We start from the raw sequence: 21162 nt of genomic DNA, 5'->3' as shown, positions 1-21162 counted from the left end.
CTGGCTCAGAGTATCGCCAAGGCTATTGTGGACTGACAACCGTATTAAATCTGCTGCAACTCTGGTGCATTCTTGGCAGACACAACACTAGCTGCAAGCCCTGTCCTAGCACTAATAACGAACAGGGCAAAGAGAAAGAAGATGTCGACTGGAGTTTTGAATATTCGCCAGACCTGTTGTGGCTGAAAGACATCACTAGATATACTGCAGCGTGAGCTGGCATAAAAAGCCAAGGCCATTGTCGTCCTGCCGTCACGTAACGTTGGAATCCAGGAACCAAGCTCAGTATTCTAAGCACCATCATTTCGAACAAGGGAAGCGCAAATTTGCCGGCGAGATTTGGCTACGTGAGACTCGTGGATTTTTTTATTTTTTATTTTTTATTTTTGGATGCCTAGAGGAACGAATAAGGGAGCAAAGAGAAATCAGCGAGTTTGTTGGCGAGTCCGGTCGTCGGAACGCCACGATGGCGATTAGGTTATGCATAAGAGCTGTGCAAAATGATTTCCCAGCGAACCAAATTAAAAGCCGACTAAAAGAACAAAAGCAAGTTATTAGGATTCCATTCATATTGCCTGCAATAATTGCCGCTTTAGATACACATACACTACACATCAGACACTCTGTTCGGGAGCAAGAGTAGCAACTACAGAGTGGCAGCTTAGGTCAAGCTCCAAGTATGACGAAAGCTGTTCATCGTCATCCAATTCTTGTCTCACACGCCCTCGACATGTCACATGCACAGCGCCCAGTCCATCTCCAAGCTCTGCAATCAATCAGCCACGTCGCCAAAACCGACGACTCCCGTATCAGAAAGCCCGACTGTGCATGGGGGTCACGACGGCCTGCCACTACACTATTGCAAACTATCAAGCGCCCCGACTCTATCCACACCGTCTGGCGCAATACGACAGGACCCACGAGGCGTCAACACGGCAGCAGCTCAACTGCAACTCCCTCCCGTAGGCGCAGGGCCCAAGAGCTGCCAAGCAGCAAACGCACGCCGCATCTGACGTTGGCGCTATAAAAGCCACCTGAACCAGCTATCGACACCGCAGCAAGAGCTAGCGGCAAATGAATGATTCCAAAGCGTAAAACTATTCGAATGCCGGCGACGCAACGAACGGGTGGGGCGGGTCGTGGTTCCGGAATGCCGAAATGCCGGAGAGCCGCACCTTCCCGACTCGGGTAATTCGGATCGAGCCGGTCGAACCCGGTTGGTCGGCTCGACTGGCCCACAGTCACCTGGGACGCGACGCGATAGGCGGCGGCAGTTGCTTCAGGCGTAAGCACTTGACGTCTGCGCATTCTACCGACAGGGGCGGCGTGGATTGAGACTTCGTGTGGGAGGGGAAGGCTCTTGGCCAGTCGTGAGTTGCGTCGCCCCGCGCGTGACTCGCGTAGGGTTGAGACTCCCATGGCATCGTTGGGATGCGGGGGAGGAACTAGAGGGGTAGGAGTTGGATAACGCAAGATGGGGAGGGCTGATGGCGGTGATGGAATGAGATGATCGAGTAGCAGTGACCTGATTACCGAGTTCATTGAAGCCACGGTGAGATGGGGCCAACTGCCTTGTGTGCTATGGTGGCAGATGATATTTATACGTCATGGCGAGAAATGATTCGATTTACACTTGGCGGGGAGCCTCGGAAGGACAAATGGTTGATACATTGTCACATTTCTTCCAATGGCGGCCAAAATTTCTTGTTTAATTCGTCGTCACCGCCACCAAACCGTACAGAGTCAGGGCAGAGAGGATTGAAGGCTCATGCCTTGACTACGTATCTATGTACGTGAGTCATATCATTGGGTAGCAAGGATTCTTGCTATTCATCGTGTCATCTCTGAAAACTTGGGATTTCCGACTCTCAATATTTCGTCACTTCCTCTTGGGCAGCCCTTTATATGAGATTTGATGGCGCCATGATGTCGATGGTGAAAAACGAGACACTCGAGTTTGCTACGGCCCACTATACGCACATGGAGCAGCACTTTTTGCCTTGTACTACTTTACTCATGTTTGTGTTCCTCCCTAATAAGCTCAAGCCGCCGTCACTCAGCGTACGTAAACAGCTTTAGCAATTAGATGTACAAGATAGATTGTCGAAGCGTAGTCTTGATGACATGTATACGCTAGTAGATTATTCGCAGTGTACTGCAGTGTCTGTTCGACTCATCGTGCTAAAGCAGTAGAAGAGAAACTGGTGACGTTTCCGTTTTCACGCTATAGCGCCAAAACTGACTCATAAAGAGCCCAGGCGGCGGTTTTGCGGTACTATTTGGATACGACGCAGTGGCTGGCCGCGTATGACTTTTCATGCAGCCCCATTTCTACAGCATGTCATTTAGCTTACGCGGAAGGGGCCTCATGTGAGGAGCACCAGGCCATGGTCTTGGTGCATCAGGGCATGAATTTGTGCAAGAGTGGTCGCGTTCGACGTCACACGGAAATGGCCGGCTACACGAGGGCTACGGTCACGAGACTAGGGCAAAGTCCCTCACCGACTTCTTGTATTTAAAGACCCCTTTGGCCAACGAGGCCTTGAGGAAAGCCAAGGACCTTTGATACCAAAGACTGTTAGATGAATTGAGTAATTGCTCCAAGCCTAAGCCCTTGTCATATTCGACCACTGAGTCATGGAGCAAAAGAAAATGCAGCAATAGCGGCCCATGGTCAAATGTCTCCGATATCTGGCTCCAAGGGTGCACATCTTGGCTCTGTCTCTAGTCTTTGACACTCTTTACGAATCATTGAGTAGCCGGCCTAAAACGACAGATGAACTTGATGGAGCGAGACTCGGTGATTTCCTCGTACGGTATTTTATGGCCTTGTCGGATTACTCTCAAGCTGTAAATATTCGTAAAACAAACAATCCACCGCTACAGTTGCAGTATTTTCTAAAGGGCACATTACTTGGAGAGGAGGAGGCAAGGTAAAGCCTATTGGTCAAAGAGCCCCAATGACAGTAGAATACCCCTGAGAAAAAGAATGTGTGTGATGGCTTCTAGAACCAAAGTCTCTGACATGCACTCAGACGACAGCATATGAGGACCACTGGCCTTCTTCCTCTGTTTGCATCTAGTACGCCAAAAGTGGAAGACGATTGCACAAAGATCTATCATGGCTTTTCCACGCTTGCCACAGCATCATCTCCCACCTGGACACGTTCTAGTCTCAAACTTGGCAAGAAATGAGCGACTTCATGGCTCCTTTGAAATTAAGGACTAGAAAAACACCGAGAGATTCAAGCTGCAGCCAGGACGAGTTCCAGGAATGGTGGCAGCACAGAACCTTTAAACACCCTTTCCCTCCTCACGCTCATCACTACATAGTCCATTTTCAGCTCCAACACGACGTCAACTCGTACCGAGGTGCAGAAATCACGCCTGTCCACGATAGTAGACCAATGGCACGGTCCACAGAGGCAGCTACAAACTCCAGAACAACAATGGTGAAGCCTCGGCCGTTTACAAGTTCGCCAACGGCCAAGCAACGCCCCTATGTTGTCAAAGAGACACGAAGAAACCCGGACACGGACGCCGCTCACCGCTCTCTCGACTCCAAGTGCGCAGGCCCAAACGAAAACAGCAAATCTTGTTAGCTCGAGCGTCATCTCCGAGATTCATGTCACCTCGCCCAGCATCCCCATGGAGTCATGGGCCATGGCGACGGGGTAACGCCTAGTTTGTGCAGCAGAGTTCCCCGATGGCCCAACATGAAACTACCACTGCCCTCTGCCTCATCTCCTACAACCCATCTTCATCCCCTTGTTTCCTGTCCAATGACAAGGGCCCCAGCCGCTTGGTAGAACAACAACCGTCAAGCCAAAACTCTATTCCCAAGGAGGAAGGTAGGCCGTCGCGGGCCACTTCCCTTTTTTTCCCGAAGCCGCTTGGAACAGCCTGGTAGCGTCGAGTATTCCCCGGTAAGCTAACGGCAAGCAGACGGCATGGCCTCTCTGGCCGCGACGTGGCCGCGACGTAATGTCCCGAGTGCCGAGGCGCCGCGCTCTCCGACCACGCTCCTTCCCACAAGGCTCAAGCCCTACCGCACGACGGTTTTGGCCTAGCCATGCCCATCCACGTGGCGGTAAGGCGTGCTTCAGAGCAGCGAGGACGCTCGAGATGATTTCCCAATCAGGGCGGCGTTCCGGCCCCAAAATCTCCAACCCCTCGCGAGTCAAAATATACTACTACTACCGCTACCGCTACTACTTTGCACATACCTCTGGGCCGCTTCCCCACCGCCAATCTGGCTGGCCACGGCCGAGATGGTCGCTCCCTCAAGGCCCTTGGCAGGAGGTCGGTTCGGACGCAGGCAGCCCCTGGGTGCCGGTGCCAGCGCTCGGTCGCGATTGGGCGGGCGCCGCTGCCGTCGACTGTGAAACCCAGCCACAGGCTGAGACGGCCAGTGCCTTTTTCCACGACGGGTATTTGGACGGCGGGCGGGCTGGCGCGCGGCTGCGGTGGACCAGTCACCAGCGTGTCTTGGTACTGGCAGCGTCCAAGTGCCTCGGCGAATGGGCACGAGCAGTCACAACGTGGTGTTTTGGCTTTGGGTTGCCCGACGTCTTAGCACGGCACGCGGCGACCGTCAGAGGAACGGAGTCAATGGACAGGCGATTAGACGGCGATTGCAGCCCCCTATTGTTCAGGACAGGCGCCGAGGCGGACGTCGCAGCTTGAGGTGGTGGTGACGCCGGAGGTTCATAGTGCCGGCTGCCGGGACAGGCTGGCCAGTGCCGATTCGCCGGATACCACCGCCTCGGTGGCTGGCCGGCGCATGGGCATGCCATGATGCAGCTGTGTGCGGCGCCTGTCCAGGCACGCTGCAGCCTGCGAACGCAACATCACATGCATGCCTGCGAGCTCAACATGTTATACTCCGGAGTTCGTACATGCGGCTGTCTATAAAGGCCCTCGAGCACGGAATCGTGGCGTCGCTCTCGCAGAGACGGCTGCCAATCAGAAACGGCGCCCGCGCAGGGTGCAAAGCTTCTCGAGGAAACAAGACGCTGCGAATGGCAGGAAGTTGTCCAGATGTCTGCTGTCGGGCTTTGCCAAGACTCCACCCCGGCAAGGCGTCTCCACCCCGGCAAGGCTCCTATCAAATGGGGCAGGAATCGAGATGGGATGCGCATAAAGGCCGTGGGGCGCGCGCCGCTCATTTGCCAGCATAAGGCCGGCTTGCCGCAGAATGCCTGCCTAGCCCCGGGTGCCATTGGCGCGACTCCACGAGGCCAATTGACGGCTTCAATGTTAATGTTCTCAGTGCTCACCGACCGGTGCTCTGACACGCCCCAGGCCCCGAATAGCTGCAGTCCCAACATTGCGTTGAACCGAGCCCGTCCCCTGCGCATATAAATACTTGACCCCTGTTGCCGTGCCTCGGGCGAAAAAAACCTCCCATCAGAGCCTGCCCTTTTCTCCCGTCCACCTTCATCAGAATGATTGACGTCGCCGGCAACAACCACTATCTCGCCCACCAGCCCGCCGACTCGGACGCCTCGTTATGCCTCCCGCCGTCGTACATCAGCGGCGACTACTTTGTCAATCCTGTCACCGGGTGCTTCACTCCCAGGGTACAGTCCACCTCCTGCGTGTCACGTCTTTTCACGCCTCTGGTCCCTGCCGTCGGGATGCGTCTTGTCTAACCGAGAATCAAAAAAGTCCGACAGCCCTGCGAGCACCACGTACGAAATGTCCTTTTTCAGCCACGACACCAGATCCCGCCCGCTGCCGGTCCAGCGGTACCTGTCGAAGCCAGCCGGCGCCGGCCACGCCCACGGCTGCGACGCACTCCCCAGCACAGTCATCATGGACGCCGACGCGCGGATACTGCACCTGTGCCCGTGTGAAACGGCAAAGCCCGCCGCCGGCACGCCCGACGGCGACAAAGGCCCCCCCGAGGACAAGGCCAAGAAGAGACAGGCACAGAACCGAGCAGCGTAAGTTCCTTGCCTTCTACTCCCCCTCCCTTGCCCTGCTCGAAATTCAGCTAATGATTTGATTTTCGGGCCGGCAGACAGCGCGCGTTTCGGCAGAGAAAGGAGCGCAAGGTCAAGGACCTGGAGGAGCGGGCGGCGGAGCTGGAGAAGACGACAAAGGAGACCATGCTGGAGAACCAGCGGCGGCGGCACCGGATACGGGACCTGTTTATAGAGAACCAGGTGCTGCGGGCGGCGCTGGCCACCGACGGCGGCCACGCCCGCGGGCGCAGCGGCGCCGTGCCGCCTCGTCTGGACGCGGTCAAGGGGGAGGTCTCGCCCGAGGGGGAGGAGACGTTTCGGTTCGGCGCCGACGACGCCCAGGGGGCGGGATACCTGCCGTGGTGGAATAATTACCGGCTCATGCTGTCCGAGGACAAGATTGTCGGGCAGCTCCAGAAGCTGGAGAGTGTCAACGACGACCTTTTGTGAAGACTGAGGAGGGAGGGTGGTTATTATTATTTTTTCCCCGTGGTAAAGGGGACCAAAGCAGGCAGCGTAGAATTTGTCCATTTCAGCCAAAATATATTAATTTGATATCTCATGTTGCGCAGACGGTCTATTTTTTTGGTCTATTACTGTTGTCGGCTTGGTACAGCCCAATGCTGTGTTAGTAGATATTGTGCCTGCACGATTCTTGTATCATGTTCGAATTATCATTTGACATGAGAAGGAAACAAACAAGTTAATATTAATTCAATTTTATTTTTCAGACCCATGTAAATAATAGTGCAGGCACTACATCAGGCTGGGCCTAGTGACATACAGTGTGCCTGGGTGTACCAGACCCAAGCCAGAGAAGCTTGCCAGACCAGGCAAAAGCCAAAAAATTTTTATAGTTTTCAAACCCGAGCTCCCCGTGTGCAAGACGGTCGACGTTGGCATTCCGGCCACTTACATGTGTAAGCTGCCGAGGTTTTACCCAAACCCACCCTGTCTCCAGATGTCCTTGTCAGCCCAACCAGAGTACGGAGTATGCATCTTGCTTCTCTTTTGCTCCAAGGTTTAAAAGACGGACACTACGAGTCTGCGAGCACCGCGGCTGTAGCTTCATCCCCCCCCCCTTGCCTAATGAAACCCGAAGCAGCACCCGAGGACGGCGCCGCGGCGGCCGAGTCCGCAACTGCCGGCTTGCAGCCCTATTCCTGCTTGTCCTGCCGCCGGCGGAGGAAGAAGTGCGACAGGACCGACCCGTGCGCCAACTGCCGCCGGGCCGGCACGGAATGCGTCTTTGTGCCCAGGAGGCCCTCGACGAGGCAGTACTCCGGCGCGGGAGCGCTGGAGCGCGTCCGGTATCTCGAGGGCGTCGTCCAGCAGCTCAGGGCCAAGTTGGAGTCGCTGTCGGGGCCACACGAGGGCGGCGACGGCGCCTCAAGCCGGGGACACACGGCATCCCCGGCCCAGCCGCATGCCGCACATGATGCCGACGGCGTGCCCGGGTTGCACGAGGAGGACGACGACGAGGACGAGGACGAGGTGACACAATTACAGACAGAGTTTGGCCAGCTTGCCGTCGGCGACGGGCGAAGCCGTTACATTGTGAGCAACTTTTGGGCCAACCTGACAGAAAAGGTAACCAGAAGACAAACTTGACACGGAGACCCCCCCCCTCTCTCGCTCGGATACAGTGACTAAATCCCCTGCTCTCATTCTAGGTGGACGGCGCCGCCAGCATCCTGGAGGACCTGGCCGAGGAGGAGGAGGCGCGGCGCGAGCAGGGCGACGAGCAGCCGACGTCGATACTGGGACTCGGCCCCAGCCTCGCGAACGCGGGCCCGCTGCACCCGGCGCCGGACGAGTTCGCCGTGTACTGGCGGCTGTACAAGGAGAACTGCTACCCCATCATCCGCGTGCTGCACATGCCGACGGTGGAGCCCGTGGTGCTCCGGTACCAGGGCCGGGCGGGCGGCGACATGCCGGCGGGCGTCGAGGCGCTGCTGTTCGCCGTCTACTTCGCCGCCGTGGCCAGCCTCCCGGACGAGGAGTGCCGGGCGGCGCTGGGCGGCGACAAGCGCGTGCTCGTGGGCCGGTACAAGGCCGGCATGGAGCGGGCGCTGGCGCGGGCGCGGCTGCTCGAGACGGACGAGGTGGTGGTGCTGCAGGCCTTCGCCGTCTTCCTCGGCAGCCTGCGCAGCTACTGCAACCTGCGGCTCATGTGGTCGCTGACGTCGATCGCGGCGCGGCTCGCGCAGAACATGGGCCTGCACCGCGACGGCACGCACTTCGGCCTGCCGGCCTTTGTCGTCGAGTCCCGGCGCCGGCTGTGGTGGACCATCTGCACGCTCGACGCCCGCGCCGCCGAGGACTCGGGCTACCGGACCTCGATGCACGCCTCGGGCTGGGACACGCAGATGCCGCGCAACCTCGACGACGCCGACCTGGGCCCCGGGCTCGCGCACCTGCCCGCCTCGCGCGTCGGCTTCACCGAGATGGCCTTTGGCATGGTCACGTCGCGCGCCACGGCGGCCTTCCAGACGCTGCAGAGCCTGTCGCCGGGCACCGTCGGCCCCTGCGGCCGGCTGCACACCGCCGACGGGCTCGCGCGCCGCGCCGCCGTCATCACCGGGTACCAGGACGCGCTGCAGCGCCTCTTCGTCGGCCACGACCCCGCCGACCCCTTCTACTGGTACACGGCGCTCGTCTCGTGCACCCTGCTCAGCAAGATGTGGCTCGTCGCCTACTTCCCGTCGCTGCGCCTGGCCACCTGCGGCGGGCTCTCGGCCGGCGTCCGCGACGGCCTGCTCGTGCGCGCCGTCACCATCATCGAGTCGCAGGTGCTGCTGTACACGGGCCTGCCCACCGCGCGCTGGAGCTGGTTCTGCCTCTCGCACGTGCAGTGGTACGCCATCGCCTACATCCTGACGGAGCTGTGCGCCCGCGGGCCCGGCGAGCTCGTCGACCGGGCCTGGCGCGCCATCGACGCCGTGCTCAAGGCCGACGGCCTCACGCGGAGCGGCGGCGGCGGCGACGGCGACGACGAGTTCGGCGCGCACTCGCGGCTCGGCAGCCTGCACGACTTTGAGTACCGGCTGCTCAACCGGCTGCTGCGGCGGGCCCGCGAGGCACACCGGCCCGCGTCGGCGGCGATGCCCTACCGCGTCCCCGGCCCGGACGACCTCCGCTCCGCCGCCCACCGCTTCGACCACGAGCTCGCCTTCCGCTCCGCCGAGCTCAGCCCGGCCGCCGCCATGAACCACTGCGGCGCCGAGACCCGCGACCACCCCCCCGTCTCCCCCGACTACCTCCGCGACCAGCTCCTCGCCTCCGCCCACGACCACCCCTTCGACCACCTCTTGTACGGCTCGCTGCAAAACGACGTCGACGTCGCCCCCGCCCACCAGATGCCAGACTACCCGTCCGACAAGGGGCCCCTGTAGCACGAGTCCCCCATCACAGAGAGAATTGACCGTCTGGTTTTCTTCCTAGCAGTAGCCAGCCACCGAGGGGGCAAATTCTCCCCAGTAATACAGACAAGACGCTACACTGACGAGAATGCCGGTCGCGAGATGCCGTGAATCGTGATGCATAAACATGACGACCTGCCAGAGGTTCCTCCATATTGGCAGCGCAAATGCCGTGACAGATGCACCCCGTTCCCACTAGCACTCATCAAGATTGCGCAGCCGAGCCAAGCCCAAGATTTCCACGTGAACAAGACAGGCACGCAACAGTAGACAGAGCAAAGCATGCCACGACGCGCGGCGCCACGCCTGCCCAATGGCCATCACCGACGCCTAAACGCTTGACTTGACCCCCCTGAAACCCTACCGGTATCAATCCACGGTGGGAATTCCTCCCCCAAACGGCAATATATACCACCGAGCCCCCGTAGCATATGCCAATTCATTCCCGCTCTTGACACCCATCTCAGCCTTACACCGTCCCCGTCCCCTCGTGATGCATTGCGCGCCAGAATACGAACGCCACGCCCTAGCCCAGGCCCACCTGATACTTCCCCAACGGTCGATGTCGGTTCGTTATCAACCGCCGCCACCAACGGGCACACATTGGCTGGTCGCTCGGCACTTGCCCTTTGGGAATGGGTAGATAGGCATTAGCACAACACTGAACACAGAACCGAGGCGCTATTGATTCAATGGTCCGCCAAGATTAAGGTTTCATCTGATCTTGCAGCGGGGTCAGTCCGGATAAGCTATTGCCGGGGTATGTATATTGCCGCGGCTTTTTGGCACGCGCTTGTTCGAATGCGGGCGGGCAGTCTTCGCTTCTACCGAACAATCGGAGCACTAGCTTCGGTCACGTGTTCGAATAGCCGCTCCCAGACTACAATTGACGAGACCATTCACTATACGACAAGTACGACTCCTGCTCTTTGCTACCTCTACTTCTCTGGCACCTTGTTCCATCCGATGCGTGCGTGCGTCACCGATGAAGAATGCTACAGTACCTCATACACTCCATGTCACAACACGCCGGCAAGATTCCTCAAAATTATGCTTTTACATGTCGATTGATGCGCACCCAACTATCAGTACAATGAAAAAAGAAGAGAAAACATCGACAGCAAAAACAAATATCCAAATGCGCCTACAAGTGCTGGTCTGAAATGACATCCGGCACGAGGGGAATCATGCCCAGGCACGCCGAGATGCTCTATCCTCAGCTCTTGCCTCCTAAACCTCAGTCTCCTTGTTCCAACTTTCCCATCTGTTCATGTTCTATGTGCATATAAACCCCGCCTTCTTTTAGCCAAGGACAAAACAAATGAAAACGCCTCTCGACTCTCTGCTCCCCATTGTTCATCATTAGTACACAAGCCCTTCCAGGCCGAATCCCTTACCCGAGTCACTGCTTTTACCAAAATCGCTTAGAACTCGAGCGTTGGCTCCTGGCCCTTGACACGGCCAATGACCTGCTCGGGGGCGTACTTGGGGATAACTTCGTCGTCGTGCAACATCTCAAACTCCTCGGTGGCGTCGCGGCCCATGAAGTTCTTAATGGCCTGGGGACCGCCGGGGTGCTCGTCGAGCCAGTTGCTGAGGTCCATGACGACGCCCTTAACTACCACCCACAGGTCGCCCTCCTTGTTATGTTTAGCCACCTCCTCCATAGTGTATTCGGTCTCGGGGATCTTGAAGGCCTTGGGGTCGGGCTTGGCCTTGGCGGCGGACTCACCGGCGGGAGCGGCAGCAGCAGGAGCGGCGCCGGCCTGCTGCTGGACGGCAACAGCACCGGAGCCCGAGCCACCGTTGGCCCACTCGACGGTCAGCTTGCCAGGGGCGGAGGGATCGAGGTGAAGGGAGATTTGTCCCAGACGCTGGGCGGCGGCCCCAGCGGCCGAGCCGGAAAGGGCCTGCTGGAAGAGGTAGTTGCTAGCCGAGTCACCAGCAACACGGCCGTAAACGACGCAGCCGAGCAGCGAAGAGCCACCCAGACGGTTGGCGCCGTGAACACCACCAGCCAACTCGCCACAGGCGAAGAGACCGTCAAAGGGCTTCTTCTCCTGGTTGAGGACCTGTGCCTTGTCGTTGATCTCAATACCACCCATGGTGAAGTGGAGGACGGGCTCCATAAGAGCAACGTGGAAGTCGTCGTTGATATCCACGGGCATGTTGTGGAAGAACTTCTTGCCCCAAGGGTCCTTCTGCTTGCCATCGGCAATGGAGTTGTACGTCTGGAAGGTCTTCTGGAGATGGTCAGGAGTGCAGCCAATCTCCTTGGCCAGTTCCTGGCCCGTCATCTTTCGCATGAGACCACGGCCAGAGTAATGGCGGGTGTGGAAGTCGAGTGTCTTGGAGGCCTTGGAGTTGAGGATAAGGCGGACGGGGTACTTGCCCTTGTCCTTCTCCTTGAAGATCATGCCGGAGACATAGTCGCGGTGGCCGAGCTCATCGCAGAATCGGTCACCATCGCCGTTGAGGAGGATGCCACCCTCACCACGGAGAGCCTCGGCAGCCAGGAACTTCCACTTGGATCCAGGGTCCTTGGGGTCGACCAGGCCAGTGGGGTGGACCTGCACCTTGTCCATGTCGATGCCATTGCCGCCAATGGCCATGACCATCTTCTGGCCGTCACCAGTGGCGTGGGTGCCGTTGGTGGTGGCAAGTCCCATGGTATCGGGGCGATGCTTCTGGAGCAGAGAAGTGTCTCCAAAGTCGGCGGCATAACCGCCAGTCGCCAGAACAACAGGGCCGTCGAGAGAGGCAGTCTGGCCGTCGGCCTCGTAGGTGACACCAGTGATGTTGTTGCCATCCTTGTTCAGATTGGTGACGCGAGCCTTCTTGATGATCGTGACTCGGTGAGGCTCGGTCTCGGAAAGCTCTTCGATGCGCTGCATGAGGGCGTAGGTGATGGCCATACCAGGGAACTTGGCATCATGACCACGGTGGGTTCGGGGCTGCGAGTGACCACTGTACAACGTTAACTTCATGATCCATGGAATTCCATCTCAGCTTCCCGCAAAAATCCGCCCGTAGACGGTTGAAATGCCGAAATTATGTAGATGGGTCGTGAGAATGTATAAAACTTACCCGAGACGGGAGACGAGAGTGAGGTCGAGGTCAAACACGTCCTGGAGCCACTCAACAGCAGCAGCAGACTTGTAGGTAAGGACCTTGATGAGATCGGGGCGAGCCTTGTCACGGGCTGACTTGAGGGTATCGTCGTAGAACTGCTTGACACTGTCGGGAATACCGTGCTCGACCTGTGTTCTTGTCAAGGCACCGTTGATACCGGATGTGGCTTTGGTGGAGTTTCCTCCGAAGAAACCTGTACGCAGGCACATGTCGGTCAGTATATGGAAATGGCTAGGACGTGCCATGGGAGCCAAAATGCCAGATTTCGCATGTTTCCACCATCCAGCCTGTGAAATAGCACTCGTGAAACTCGTCACAGCGAAATCAAGGCATGTCCCAGGCGAAATATCAAGAATCGCGATTCTACTTACCCTGCTTATCCAGGACAACGACGTTGCCACCTGCCAGGTAGATGGTGTGAGCAGCGCTCAGGCCAGACACTATGCGAGAACAAATGGTTAGCTTCCCGTAATACAGGGTTACGAGCGATACTGGCAGTCAGCTTCGCTGGCAAGCGTTTGCTTTTGCGGATATTCCCGCCGTTGTCGCCACATGTCGCCAAACATGCCGAACTTCCATGTCAGGCTCATCGCGCAAAAGCAAAGCCAGGCCAAGCAAATGACAGGGCCAATGTTACAATCGCACAGGAAACATCAATCTGCAAGACTTACGGCCACCACCGACGACAATCACACGAGGAGCCATGGTGTAAGAGTATGCGGGGGTATATTGAGAAGGGAGAGAAACGACGCTGCTGTTTGCGCTCGAAGGATGGGAGAGCAAGGATATACAGCGGGAATAGGGAGAGAATGGGATGGTGGCAGGACAGAGGTGATGGGGAGGAAGAAATGAAAGGTCAGGAAGGGAATCTCGGTGATGGGAGTTTTAAGAAGTTTCTCGGTTTCTGGGGCGTGTGATGGACTGGGAGGTTTTCCGCCGAGGACGGGGAAGCAGCCCACTCCAGAAGTCCAGACAGCCGAGGTCGAAGTTTGGCTGTTCTGGCTTTCTGGGGCAAGAGCCATGGGCCGTGCTTGCTGGGAATGGGGGGGTGTCCGCCCCAGAGGAGGCGAGCGGCGACAGTTGCCGTGGAGCAGAAGTGTGGGCAAGCGTACCCATATGGAAGCTCTGTGAGTGGTCTAAATGGCAGCGTGGCCCCACTACGAGTCGGCTGGCGTGACCGGTGTTCCTTCCCTCTCTGATGTCAGCAGGAGACAAAGGGCAGGAGCAGCCGAAGATGCTGTGTTAAAAGGACGCACAAGTGCACACATGTAAGAAGGCAAAATCACGCCGGATTTTCGGTCCTAGAACACGATGATTTAACTGGGAAGACAAATTTCATTGTCAGTGGTTTCTGTGCCCGAGCTTCTCCAACCCTCTCCGCATCGCATGCACCGACCTGCTCACCTTGTGGAGTGGTCGGGTCTGTGGTCCCCAGTGTTGGACGGGAACGGACACGCCAGTTCGACCACTCATTCCGATCAGCTCTGTTACAACGTTGGACCCCAATCACAAGGACCCGGCAGAGCTCTCTCGGTTGTTGGAACGATTGACAAACCCAATTTCTCGCGGTCGATTCAGTATCAGTCAGGCTTAAGCACCGTGTCAGCGTGTCTATGCCTTCCACGAGTTAGTCGATGATGGCGACAGGCTTCATCCCGCACACACCATGGACACCGAGCCCAGCTGTCCACCCTGGCAAACGAAGTCGCTTGTCCCGTCACGGATTCCAGTATTCTCTCCCTCGTCCCCTTTTAAAAAGCGTTGCGTCCACGGGTTGCATTGGGTTTAACTGTCGGATATTATTTCACTGCAGCACAATCTTGTTGTGTCCATACGCCATAAGCGCACATGCTTGGACGAAAGTACTGCCATGCTTTCACATCTGGGCTGACATGTGAATTCCACCCTGACTCTCGATGCAAACAAAGCCTTGGTACCTGGGGCTCCACGTCTTACCAGAGTGACCAGTCAACCATCTCCACCACGCTGGCCAATTGGGTTCTCAATCAAGTCAGCGAATGACCAGAATGGCGGTTTGCCCATTGGCCACCCGCAGCCTGGAAGCGCTCAAGTCCCTCGTGAGCTGCAACAGTCCGCAGCGACACGCCACCACCACTTTCACATGTTCAAAGGCCCCGTGTCTGTAGTATTTGCCACGACCCCAGACGACTCTCGTGATTCACAAAGTGTCGACGGTTGGCAAGCAAGGCATTTCCCCGCGGAGAGTAGAGTCCGGGGACTCGACTCAATATAGCTTAGTCTGGAGCGGTCTGGGGAAGTCGCTTGCAATGGACACCGAGTTCTTGACATGTGCGCACTTTGCTCACCGCACACCTCGAGTTTAGTTTTCGAGAAATCGACTGTCATTCTGCATCATTTTCCAACGCGCACCCCAACAAGCAAACCAACAATTCAAACACAACGAGGTCCGATTGCGGCATCGACATCGTCTCAATCGTCTCATTTACCGAGCCTCAATACCCGCCGGTTGATTCCATTTCCACCAACCAGCCGCCACAGATTCCCTTGCGCCTGCCAGCAAAACGGCCATCGCCATGCGCCCCCAGTAAACCACATCAATATTGCATGTATTTTTCAAGGGTCACCCTTTGGTGCTAACACGAAACAATTGAATCAACATATCTCGACCCAGGGTCCCCGCAAGTTCAAACCGGTAGCATGTCCTCTGTCGGCGGGGCAAGAGCCGGCGGGCATTGCCTAATCCGTACATTTCCACTTTCTCCTCAACAGCCCTCTCTCGTGACGTACGTCGCCATCCGAACATCCCCAGACAGCTAGGACACCGGTATAATCACCCACCACCGCAACAAACAATTTCCCCCAGTCACAACCGTCAAATTCCCATCCCAGAACCGCTACACCAAACGTCCCCTTTGTAAGTTACCAGCGGCATGAAACCCCTCGTCGCCGGCCTCATCTCCGCCGCCGCCGCCTCTGCCGCCTTCAACCCTCTCGCCCAGCAGCAACCCATCATGCCCGGCGGCGACCGCCTCCCCGCCCAGCCGGACAACAAGTCCTACGCGCAAGAAACCCCCCCTCCGCCCGCAATCAAGTTCAAAACCGGCAGCAGCCCGCCTCCCCCTCCTCCCAAAGACCAAGACGCCCACGAGAACAAGTACGAGCCCCAGGCCCAGCCGCAGGTCTCGCTCAGCGACACCATCGGGCCCCTGCGCTCCATATCGTCCTTCTCGTCCTTCACGCGCCTCTGCGAGTCGACGTCGTCCCTCCTGGCCGACCTGTCCGCCCGCACCACCGTCCTCGCCCCCCTCAACTCGGCCGTCGACAGCCTCCCCCGCAAGCCGTGGGAGTCGCCCGCCGACTACCGCGCCCTCGGGTCCCAGGCCTACGACGGCACGGGGGGCCAGGACCGCGCCAACAAGAACCTCCTGCGCTTCGTGGAGGCGCACCTCGTCGCCCAGAGCCCCTGGCCGCGAGGCGAAAAGGCAAAGACCCTCGCCGGGAGGGAGATATGGTGGGAGGAGGAGAGCGACGGCCAGAGGGTCCTGATGCCCGACCGCGTCGCCGTCGACCGGGTGGCCAGTCGGGTTTCAAATGGCGAGCTGGTAAGTGCCTCGTGTGACCACGCCGTCGACTCGACGCTAACCGGACGGTTCCCAGTGGATCATCAGGGGCGTTATCAACTACACGTAGGGCCATGAATGTATGAGGGCCTCGATTTTTGTTTTTTTTTTTTTGTTTTTTTTCTATACTTGGCCTGACATGGAATTTCATACAAGTAATGAAGTGACGAAGTGATTTTACAGACGATTTAGATGACGTCACGGGATGTACAAGATACAAGGGATCACGAATCAACAAACGATGTAATATAGACACATGCCATCGACTGCCAAAAAATCGCTCTGCCGTCGCAGACTGGCCCCCGAATTCTCGGTATATCGTAGCACGCACCAAAGTCACCAAGCAGAGCGGACCATGTCACTGTCGCAACGACACGTTTTCGTCGCCTCACTCGTTAACAATCCATTCAACAAGTCTAATCATGTTGCAAACAAACGCCTATACCACATCACACCTACAAGGTCATACCATAGCCTTACCACACATTCAAACAACCTCGATAATGGTCCGTATCTCTTTCCAAAAATGTTGCACACTGTTGCCAATAACAAAACAACAAATGCCAATCCAAATTCCGCACAGGACCCCTTAACACGGGCTACATATCAGCCTGGAATATAAAGACCACCAAATAAACAAAAAATAATGAAAATCCAGCCATCGGTTCTGTCAGGAACAAATAGAGACAGGAACCCAGGCTGTTTTCCCTGATATACAAAACAAAGCTGTCATTCCAAGTTGGTAAGCAACAAAAATAATCAGCATGTACATAGAAAAACGGGGTATCAGTTTCACAAGGGCTACTCGTAGTAAACCCAAACAGAAAGAAATTCATCCCAACAGTTCTCTCATGTGTACTCGACTTTGAGCCTCTTGGCTTCAGTTGCATCTTCTTGACTTTCGCCATGGCCCCCGCCTCCAAACTCGGGGCTCTTGCGTTTCGTCATTCTCAGTGGGACACCAGTCGACATTGTGCCACTTGTCGCTGTAGTATTTGTGGTAGTAGCTGCGGTAGATGCTGTACTACCGCTGCTGTTGTTACTTGTGCTGCTATTGTTGTTGGCCCCGCTGCCATGGTGGTCATCCCTCAGAAAGCTAGGCCCCGTGCCCACAACAGGCGTTGCAAAGTTGAGCGGACTGGGCAACGTGTTGCTATCGTTTCCACGAAAATTCCAATCCTGGTAAAAGCTACCAGGGCTCGGTAGAAGCTCATGGCCGAGGAATCGTGAAGGCAATGCTGACACTGGCGTCTCACCGTTGACGTTTTGCTGGGGTGGCGGTCGAGCAAAAGGATTCGGCGGGCCCGTGGCACCGGCGGAGAGAAGAGCCGATGCGGAAGGAGACGGTGGTGGAAGAACGACCGAGTTATGTCGAGGAGCTTGAGTTGGTGTAATGGTTGAGTTATGAGGAGAGTTTGATTCGCCACCGGCACTGCCTGGCTCTGATGCACCGTCGGGAATCTGGACAGTTAGACGAGGGCCTCTGGGTCGTGAGCCACCGCCAGGACCACCAATCTTGAGACTATTTGATCTTGAAGGGGGGGTGAATGCGCTTTCTGGCCCTGACGAAACAGATGCGGCTCGAGCCTTGTCGAGGCTGTTTTGCGTACTTGATCGCTTTAGCTGTGGGGATGCTGATGGACCGCCGCGGGATGAGGCATCTACAGATTGAGAACGATTCGATTCTGTTTTGATACCTTGAGATTCGCTTGCAAAGGAAGCCAGATGTTGTGATAGAATAGATCGGTTCTCCTCGATGGGTGTAAATATGCTGTGTGACTTTCTTTGCGGCAGCTTCTTGATGGCAATATCAGTATTTAACCCTAATGGCTGTCTGTCCAAAAGTTCGGTCTTGGGTTCAACGCGCGGCGGGGGCGGAGGATCTTGAGGTCGCCGATCAGGCTGTGGAGGAGGAGAAATATGCGGTACAGGATGTTGAGGGGCCAGCGGCTGTTGCTGGCTGGCAGTGTGAGGCGGTGATGGCTCAGGTCGGGATGCGACGGGAATAGCATGGGGTGGCGGTTGCGGAGCATATGCTGGCGGAGCAGAGGGTCTCCTATCGTCCACATAAGACTGATGCTGCTGCTGCTGCTGCTGTTGTTGTTGTTGTTGTTGGTGATGGTGGTGCGGGTGATGTTGGTGTTGAGGTGCATAGGGATATTGTCCGGCCGGTTGCGGTCCCATCATGCCAGGCTGATTCGGCCCTTGGTAAATTGGGGGCGTGGGCATATATGCAATTCCAGGATGTGCACCGTGAGGTTGGGGCACCATACTGTTAGGCGCCATTCTTCGCATATCATTCCTAGAACCAGGTCGTGATCCCATCGGCGGTTGTGGAGTGGAACCTCTAGGCCCCGGGTGGCCTGGGTGTGCTTGAAATGGTCCGCCATTCGGCACGGGCGGTGATGCGGAGGGAGTATGATGGCGAATATGAGCGAATGGAGGTTGGCTGTGGCCATGGCCGTGGAACTGAGGAGGCATCATTTGGTGCTCAGAGCCTTCGTGTCCTCGCGGAGGGGTACCATCACCGTCGTCGTCGTCGTCGTCGTCGCCCCCATTAAAATCCGAAGGTCCCTTATGTTCGTTGGGAACGCCATGCTAGAGGCAAGGGGTTAGTTCCGCGTTGCTCTAGCGTTTTGGAAAGACAACCACGGTGATCATGTGGCGACTTACAAATTGGTATTTGGCAATAAGTTGGTGCATATCTGACGATGAGTATTCGTACAACTTCTTATTGTTTCCAAAGATGAAAACGGCAACGTCAACGGAGCATAGTACGGATAACTCGTGCGCTTTCTTAAACAAGCCGCCTTTTCGTTTTAGGAAGGTCCTACAGAAACAAGCATAGTTAGTTGTTAAGTTTGCAACGCGAGTGACAGATGTTCCAACATACACTGATCGGTTCCGATCGTCTTTGATAGCTTTAATCTCAATCTTTCTGCGACCCATGGTGACGTAATGCGCACCGAAGCACGACCGTAATCAAATGCAGCGTTCAGGACGCAATTTGAAACTAGGATAGGTGGTGAAGGGACTTGCGCCCGCGCGCCCGTGATGGCTGCAGCTTGCAGGAGGCTGCGGTCGAGGGGATTACCGCCACGAGAAAGTCAAGGACACTTCCAAGGCAGAGTCTGGTATTTGCCGTCTGTCTGCGCCTAGGTCGGTATACAGCACAATCTGCCCGGCGTCGACAGGGTACGGACGCGTGCGCACGACTCGAGGGATGGCTGGCGTAGACGGCGATGCTGCGAGTTGTTGGTTCGATTCGCGAGTCACGACAATGGGACAAGTCAATACTGCCAGCGGTTTGGCGTGAAGGGAAAAAAAAAAGTGGCGAATATGAGACAAATGATAGAAGAAGGGCGCCAAGTTCTGATTACGCTTAAACAAACCCTAGGGAAGGGAACCTGGCGAAACAGGGCTAGGAGTGACGCAACAGGGCGAGCTTGAAGACGACGCGGAGAGAAGAAGCTTCGAGTCGGCAGGCGTATGTATCAATGAAGCAGCAGAAGCTCGTAGTGGCAAGGTCGGTGATGATATGTCGCAGCGGCTAGCAAGGTGGTGAGGTGTCTCGACGACAGCCGCAAAGTCAAAAATGCAGGTGGTCGCAACGGCTCCAACACGCAGACAAGTCCAACAAGGACGGTTGGATGGGACCCTGCAAACAGGTCAAATAGCCCGGTACCTGGCGCAGTCGACTACTTGGAGGTTTTCAGCAACAAGGCAGGCGAAGGTGCAGGATGGGGCTGGATCTGGCGTTGGAGGCTTCTAATAATAGACGTGATCATGTTCGGACTGGAAGGGGGAAATGGAAAAAAGAAGACGGAGAGGGCTAGAAGAAAGGAAGCGGGAGAGCAGAGCGGGTGAGTGGGCAGTGGGGAATCGCAGGGTCCCGAGTGTGCCAACGTCGCAAGGTGTGCCAGCGTCTCGGTCGCAGAGGACGAAGAGAGTGGGGAGAGAGGGACGTATGTACATGCACATACATAGATGTACTACAGAGTACTTGTAGGAGTAGTACTGGTAGTCGTAGTACATGCAACGGCTTGCCGTGGCAGCTCCAGCAGCTCTCCGGCCGCGCGAATGGGCAGCTCTCCCGTCACTTGCTCGAGAGGACGAGACAAGACGGCAAGGGTCGGGCTGATGGCTTTTTTTCTGATGGGGGGCCGACGATGGTGATCCTTGCTGTTGTACCCAGGTCAAATGTGGGCAGCCAATTTTGCCTCGAAATCCATTCTCGACAAACAAACAGGACGCGCGCCAATCGCTTCTAGCATTCGTGTCCCGTACCTACATTATTACTCGGCAGATCTCAGCAGAATATCGAATCGTCCGTGGACGTGGAGACGGAGACCCGGTAGCGGGGGGTGTTCTTGGGCCCGAGTCTCAAACGGAGTGCTTGGTGCTCTATACTCCGTACTCGGCACAATAACGTCAGATCGAGGCACCATGCTGGTCTGTGTCGTCTGTGTCCTTGGCGATGGGCGCGTGTGCGCGCGTCCCTTCTTTGCACACGGTTTGCCGCAGTATTCGTCTTGCTTGATGCCAGTGCCGCGAGGCTGTCTTTGTTCCTGTCCTATCGTGCAATACACGGCGAAACGGGGCCGAGTGGTGCGAACTGGCGCGACCTGCCATGTATCGTGTGATACAATAGACAAAGGACAAGCTCGTTTGCGAATGGGTGGGCTTGTCATCCGACTGGTCCCCCGACTAGCTCCCCGACTAGTCAGCCTTCGCCCTCATTGCAGGCGTGGCAGCCATGCGCCCAAGGTTGACCCAAGGCCGACTAACGTTGTTTGTCGTGCTTATCTCCTTGGCTGGTGGCTTGACGCTTTAAATGGGGGCAAACGACCCGACCAGAGCAACGGCACCTTGTTCATGGGTTCGTGGAGCGTGGCGGAGCGCAAGGACGCGAGAGATGGCCAGACAAGCGCCAGTGTTGCCAGACCGGTTTTGCGACCAAAACGTCTGGTCCTAGTATTAGAAGCTGGTGTGAATAATGAACTGGTTGTAGTCGAGGGGGGGGAAATCTCGTGAGGA

At 56.7% G+C, this 21162-nt stretch overlaps 6 protein-coding genes across 6 annotated transcripts; 4 read left to right on the top strand and 2 right to left on the bottom strand.

Annotated features, from left to right (window-relative positions):
* Positions 1-3706: 3706 nt before the first annotated feature.
* Positions 3707-4070, top strand: G6M90_00g027460 (uncharacterized protein; the record flags this gene model as incomplete). Its single annotated transcript, XM_066129985.1, has 2 exons — positions 3707-3851; positions 3946-4070. The coding sequence occupies 2 exons, from the start codon at positions 3707-3709 to the stop codon at positions 4068-4070; spliced, it is 270 nt and encodes an 89-aa protein (XP_065985976.1).
* Positions 4071-5447: 1377 nt separating this feature from the next.
* Positions 5448-6419, top strand: G6M90_00g027450 (uncharacterized protein; the record flags this gene model as incomplete). The annotated part of the gene is made up of 3 exons (XM_014692356.2): positions 5448-5582; positions 5671-5948; positions 6026-6419. 3 exons carry the CDS (start codon positions 5448-5450, stop codon positions 6417-6419), a joined length of 807 nt encoding a protein of 268 aa, XP_014547842.2.
* A 639-nt stretch (positions 6420-7058) lies between these two features.
* Positions 7059-9364, top strand: bik5_1 (Bikaverin cluster transcription factor bik5; the record flags this gene model as incomplete). Its single annotated transcript, XM_014692357.2, has 2 exons — positions 7059-7559; positions 7643-9364. 2 exons carry the CDS (start codon positions 7059-7061, stop codon positions 9362-9364), a joined length of 2223 nt encoding a protein of 740 aa, XP_014547843.2.
* Positions 9365-10815: 1451 nt separating this feature from the next.
* osm1 (Fumarate reductase) lies at positions 10816-13228 on the bottom strand (the record flags this gene model as incomplete). The annotated part of the gene is made up of 4 exons (XM_014692358.1): positions 10816-12358; positions 12479-12716; positions 12895-12963; positions 13195-13228. 4 exons carry the CDS (start codon positions 13226-13228, stop codon positions 10816-10818), a joined length of 1884 nt encoding a protein of 627 aa, XP_014547844.1.
* A 2207-nt stretch (positions 13229-15435) lies between these two features.
* G6M90_00g027420 (uncharacterized protein) lies at positions 15436-16195 on the top strand (the record flags this gene model as incomplete). Its single annotated transcript, XM_014692359.1, has 2 exons — positions 15436-16107; positions 16163-16195. 2 exons carry the CDS (start codon positions 15436-15438, stop codon positions 16193-16195), a joined length of 705 nt encoding a protein of 234 aa, XP_014547845.1.
* Positions 16196-16974: 779 nt separating this feature from the next.
* Positions 16975-19074, bottom strand: Mef2d (Myocyte-specific enhancer factor 2D; the record flags this gene model as incomplete). The annotated part of the gene is made up of 3 exons (XM_014692360.1): positions 16975-18723; positions 18799-18955; positions 19019-19074. The coding sequence occupies 3 exons, from the start codon at positions 19072-19074 to the stop codon at positions 16975-16977; spliced, it is 1962 nt and encodes a 653-aa protein (XP_014547846.1).
* Between the last annotated feature and the right edge of the window lie 2088 nt (positions 19075-21162).

This window comes from Metarhizium brunneum, chromosome 1 (assembly GCF_013426205.1).
Source record: "Metarhizium brunneum chromosome 1, complete sequence".
Lineage (NCBI taxonomy): Eukaryota > Fungi > Ascomycota > Sordariomycetes > Hypocreales > Clavicipitaceae > Metarhizium > Metarhizium brunneum.
Note: the sequence above shows the minus strand (reverse complement) of the source record. Positions and strands in the feature narration are given on the sequence as shown.